Source organism: Sinocyclocheilus rhinocerous, unplaced genomic scaffold (genome assembly GCF_001515625.1).
Source record: "Sinocyclocheilus rhinocerous isolate Xijiao unplaced genomic scaffold, SAMN03320098_v1.1 scaffold937, whole genome shotgun sequence".
NCBI lineage: Eukaryota > Metazoa > Chordata > Actinopteri > Cypriniformes > Cyprinidae > Sinocyclocheilus > Sinocyclocheilus rhinocerous.
The window spans coordinates 155,758-160,886 of record NW_015661998.1 but is presented as its reverse complement, the minus strand read 5'-3'; the positions used below and the strand labels follow the sequence as shown (position 1 = coordinate 160,886).

At 41.3% G+C, this 5,129-nt stretch overlaps 1 protein-coding gene across 1 annotated transcript; it reads left to right on the top strand.

Moving 5' to 3' along the window:
- LOC107727167 (microfibril-associated glycoprotein 4-like) lies at positions 1 to 4,868 on the top strand. The gene is made up of 4 exons (XM_016536952.1): positions 1 to 201; positions 282 to 378; positions 4,174 to 4,341; positions 4,612 to 4,868. The coding sequence occupies exons 1-4, from the start codon at positions 4 to 6 to the stop codon at positions 4,866 to 4,868; spliced, it is 720 nt and encodes a 239-aa protein (XP_016392438.1). The 5' UTR covers positions 1 to 3.
- The last annotated feature ends 261 nt before the right edge of the window (positions 4,869 to 5,129 follow it).

The following is a 5,129-nucleotide window of genomic DNA, read 5'->3' as shown; positions in this document are numbered from 1 at the left end:
ATTATGTTGTTTTTGGTGGCTCTTCTTCCAGTTGTATTGGGCAATGACTGTAAATTCATGCCATTCGACTGCTCTGACATCTATAAGTCAGGACAAAAAATCAGTGGGATTTATCCCATCTATCCAACAGATGACGTTCCTGTCTGGGTTTATTGTCAGATGATCTCAGATGGGAACGATGAAGACAAAGGAGGATGGACGGTATGAATGTGACTTTAAATCATTAAACACACATCAGAACATTAATTATGAATAATATATTCCATATAAACCCATCACAGGTGATTCAGAGGAGAGTAGACGGCAGTGTGAATTTCTATCAGCCGTGGAATCACTACAAGAGAGGATTTGGGATTGTGGAGAGTGAATACTGGCTGGGTAAGATTTCACTGTGTGTGTGTGTTTGTGTGGATGTTCATGTCCAGTGTTTGGCTGAACGTGTTCTTCATGTGGGTTTGTGTGGATGTTCAAGTCCAGTGTTTGGTTGAACTGTTCTTCATGTGTGTTTGTGTGAATGTTCATGTCCAGTGTTTGGCTGAACGTGTTCTTCATGTGGGTTTGTGTGGATGTTCAAGTCCAGTGTTTGGTTGAACTGTTCTTCATGTGTGTTTGTGTGAATGTTCATGTCCAGTGTTTGGCTGAACGTGTTCTTCATGTGGGTTTGTGTGGATGTTCAAGTCCAGTGTTTGGTTGAACTGTTCTTCATGTGTGTTTGTGTGAATGTTCATGTCCAGTGTTTGGCTGAACGTGTTCTTCATGTGGGTTTGTGTGGATGTTCAAGTCCAGTGTTTGGTTGAACTGTTCTTCATGTGTGTTTGTGTGAATGTTCATGTCCAGTGTTTGGCTGAACGTGTTCTTCATGTGGGTTTGTGTGGATGTTCAAGTCCAGTGTTTGGTTGAACTGTTCTTCATGTGTGTTTGTGTGAATGTTCATGTCCAGTGTTTGGCTGAACGTGTTCTTCATGTGGGTTTGTGTGGATGTTCAAGTCCAGTGTTTGGTTGAACTGTTCTTCATGTGTGTTTGTGTGAATGTTCATGTCCAGTGTTTGGCTGAACGTGTTCTTCATGTGGGTTTGTGTGGATGTTCAAGTCCAGTGTTTGGTTGAACTGTTCTTCATGTGTGTTTGTGTGAATGTTCATGTCCAGTGTTTGGCTGAACGTGTTCTTCATGTGGGTTTGTGTGGATGTTCAAGTCCAGTGTTTGGTTGAACTGTTCTTCATGTGTGTTTGTGTGAATGTTCATGTCCAGTGTTTGGCTGAACGTGTTCTTCATGTGGGTTTGTGTGGATGTTCAAGTCCAGTGTTTGGTTGAACTGTTCTTCATGTGTGTTTGTGTGAATGTTCATGTCCAGTGTTTGGCTGAACGTGTTCTTCATGTGGGTTTGTGTGGATGTTCAAGTCCAGTGTTTGGTTGAACTGTTCTTCATGTGTGTTTGTGTGAATGTTCATGTCCAGTGTTTGGCTGAACGTGTTCTTCATGTGGGTTTGTGTGGATGTTCAAGTCCAGTGTTTGGTTGAACTGTTCTTCATGTGTGTTTGTGTGAATGTTCATGTCCAGTGTTTGGCTGAACGTGTTCTTCATGTGGGTTTGTGTGGATGTTCAAGTCCAGTGTTTGGTTGAACTGTTCTTCATGTGTGTTTGTGTGAATGTTCATGTCCAGTGTTTGGCTGAACGTGTTCTTCATGTGGGTTTGTGTGGATGTTCAAGTCCAGTGTTTGGTTGAACTGTTCTTCATGTGTGTTTGTGTGAATGTTCATGTCCAGTGTTTGGCTGAACGTGTTCTTCATGTGGGTTTGTGTGGATGTTCAAGTCCAGTGTTTGGTTGAACTGTTCTTCATGTGTGTTTGTGTGAATGTTCATGTCCAGTGTTTGGCTGAACGTGTTCTTCATGTGGGTTTGTGTGGATGTTCAAGTCCAGTGTTTGGTTGAACTGTTCTTCATGTGTGTTTGTGTGAATGTTCATGTCCAGTGTTTGGCTGAACGTGTTCTTCATGTGGGTTTGTGTGGATGTTCAAGTCCAGTGTTTGGTTGAACTGTTCTTCATGTGTGTTTGTGTGAATGTTCATGTCCAGTGTTTGGCTGAACGTGTTCTTCATGTGGGTTTGTGTGGATGTTCAAGTCCAGTGTTTGGTTGAACTGTTCTTCATGTGTGTTTGTGTGAATGTTCATGTCCAGTGTTTGGCTGAACGTGTTCTTCATGTGGGTTTGTGTGGATGTTCAAGTCCAGTGTTTGGTTGAACTGTTCTTCATGTGTGTTTGTGTGAATGTTCATGTCCAGTGTTTGGCTGAACGTGTTCTTCATGTGGGTTTGTGTGGATGTTCAAGTCCAGTGTTTGGTTGAACTGTTCTTCATGTGTGTTTGTGTGAATGTTCATGTCCAGTGTTTGGCTGAACGTGTTCTTCATGTGGGTTTGTGTGGATGTTCAAGTCCAGTGTTTGGTTGAACTGTTCTTCATGTGTGTTTGTGTGAATGTTCATGTCCAGTGTTTGGCTGAACGTGTTCTTCATGTGGGTTTGTGTGGATGTTCAAGTCCAGTGTTTGGTTGAACTGTTCTTCATGTGTGTTTGTGTGAATGTTCATGTCCAGTGTTTGGCTGAACGTGTTCTTCATGTGGGTTTGTGTGGATGTTCAAGTCCAGTGTTTGGTTGAACTGTTCTTCATGTGTGTTTGTGTGAATGTTCATGTCCAGTGTTTGGCTGAACGTGTTCTTCATGTGGGTTTGTGTGGATGTTCAAGTCCAGTGTTTGGTTGAACTGTTCTTCATGTGTGTTTGTGTGAATGTTCATGTCCAGTGTTTGGCTGAACGTGTTCTTCATGTGGGTTTGTGTGGATGTTCAAGTCCAGTGTTTGGTTGAACTGTTCTTCATGTGTGTTTGTGTGAATGTTCATGTCCAGTGTTTGGCTGAACGTGTTCTTCATGTGGGTTTGTGTGGATGTTCAAGTCCAGTGTTTGGTTGAACTGTTCTTCATGTGTGTTTGTGTGAATGTTCATGTCCAGTGTTTGGCTGAACGTGTTCTTCATGTGGGTTTGTGTGGATGTTCAAGTCCAGTGTTTGGTTGAACTGTTCTTCATGTGTGTTTGTGTGAATGTTCATGTCCAGTGTTTGGCTGAACGTGTTCTTCATGTGGGTTTGTGTGGATGTTCAAGTCCAGTGTTTGGTTGAACTGTTCTTCATGTGTGTTTGTGTGAATGTTCATGTCCAGTGTTTGGCTGAACGTGTTCTTCATGTGGGTTTGTGTGGATGTTCAAGTCCAGTGTTTGGTTGAACTGTTCTTCATGTGTGTTTGTGTGAATGTTCATGTCCAGTGTTTGGCTGAACGTGTTCTTCATGTGGGTTTGTGTGGATGTTCAAGTCCAGTGTTTGGTTGAACTGTTCTTCATGTGTGTTTGTGTGAATGTTCATGTCCAGTGTTTGGCTGAACGTGTTCTTCATGTGGGTTTGTGTGGATGTTCAAGTCCAGTGTTTGGTTGAACTGTTCTTCATGTGTGTTTGTGTGAATGTTCATGTCCAGTGTTTGGCTGAACGTGTTCTTCATGTGGGTTTGTGTGGATGTTCAAGTCCAGTGTTTGGTTGAACTGTTCTTCATGTGTGTTTGTGTGAATGTTCATGTCCAGTGTTTGGCTGAACGTGTTCTTCATGTGGGTTTGTGTGGATGTTCAAGTCCAGTGTTTGGTTGAACTGTTCTTCATGTGTGTTTGTGTGAATGTTCATGTCCAGTGTTTGGCTGAACGTGTTCTTCATGTGGGTTTGTGTGGATGTTCAAGTCCAGTGTTTGGTTGAACTGTTCTTCATGTGTGTTTGTGTGAATGTTCATGTCCAGTGTTTGGCTGAACGTGTTCTTCATGTGGGTTTGTGTGGATGTTCAAGTCCAGTGTTTGGTTGAACTGTTCTTCATGTGTGTTTGTGTGAATGTTCATGTCCAGTGTTTGGCTGAACGTGTTCTTCATGTGGGTTTGTGTGGATGTTCAAGTCCAGTGTTTGGTTGAACTGTTCTTCATGTGTGTTTGTGTGAATGTTCATGTCCAGTGTTTGGCTGAACGTGTTCTTCATGTGGGTTTGTGTGGATGTTCAAGTCCAGTGTTTGGTTGAACTGTTCTTCATGTGTGTTTGTGTGAATGTTCATGTCCAGTGTTTGGTTGAACATGTTCTTCATGTGTGTGTTTGATCAGGGCTGGAGAACATGTACCAGCTGACACGCAACAGGAAGTACATGCTGAGAGTGGATCTGGAGGACTTTCTTGGAAGGAAAGATTTTGCTCTGTTCTCATCCTTCTCTGTGGGTCCTGAAACTGATGGGTATAAACTGCAGGTTTCAGGATTCAAGGCTGGAGGAGCAGGTAGGACACTGTCATTCATACTCATTTTTTCACAATTATCAATTGAGTAAATGCACACTTGTTCATGTACTTTTGATTGTTTTTTCTTGACGTCACATTTCAGTGAAATATTCTTCATGTCCACATTGTAAATATTATATATTTGTCTCATTCTTCAAAATAACATTACATAAAATTTTTTACATTTTTCAAATATACATTCAATAACGAAGAACGAGAGCCTGTTACAAATTATGTTAGTGCCTAAACTGATGCTCTTCATCTCTGCAGGCGACTCTTTGACCGAACACAGCAATCAGAAATTCTCCACCTTTGACAGGGATCAAGACTCTAATGCAACTAACTGTGCCAGACAGTATCTCGGGGGATTTTGGTACAAAACGTGTCACGCAGCAAACCCCAATGGTGTGTATTTATGGGGTGAAGATTCCACCCATTACGCCATTGGAAATATATGGAAGACCTGGAAGAACAGTTTCACTGTTGGTATGAAATCCATCATCATGAAGATCAGACATGTATCTTAGACCTTAGAAGAAACATTACAGTGTTTCTCAAAAACAAAATACAAATCAATCAAATTAAGGTTTAAGGGTTTCCTTTCCTCTGTAAACTGTGTAACGTAGTAAATCTGTTGTGTTGTGTACTCTCATCAATTATTTATTTATTATTTTTTTGTTTTGGGTCACTTTTTTTTAAATTTACAACGGAAACAAATCAACAATACACTTCAATAAATTGCAGCAATGAAAGGCATTATGTGTTGTTGTAGATTTTTCTCCACAATA

Excerpts from the sequence above, each read along its gene's own strand:
- LOC107727167 (XM_016536952.1), top strand. The coding sequence starts at position 4 with ATGTTGTTTTTGGTGGCTCTTCTTCCAGTTGTATTGGGCAATGACTGT. Across the intron at positions 379-4,173 it reads GGAGAGTGAATACTGGCTGG|GGCTGGAGAACATGTACCAG; the intron begins GTAAGATTTCAC and ends GTGTTTGATCAG. Across the intron at positions 4,342-4,611 it reads ATTCAAGGCTGGAGGAGCAG|GCGACTCTTTGACCGAACAC; the intron begins GTAGGACACTGT and ends TCATCTCTGCAG.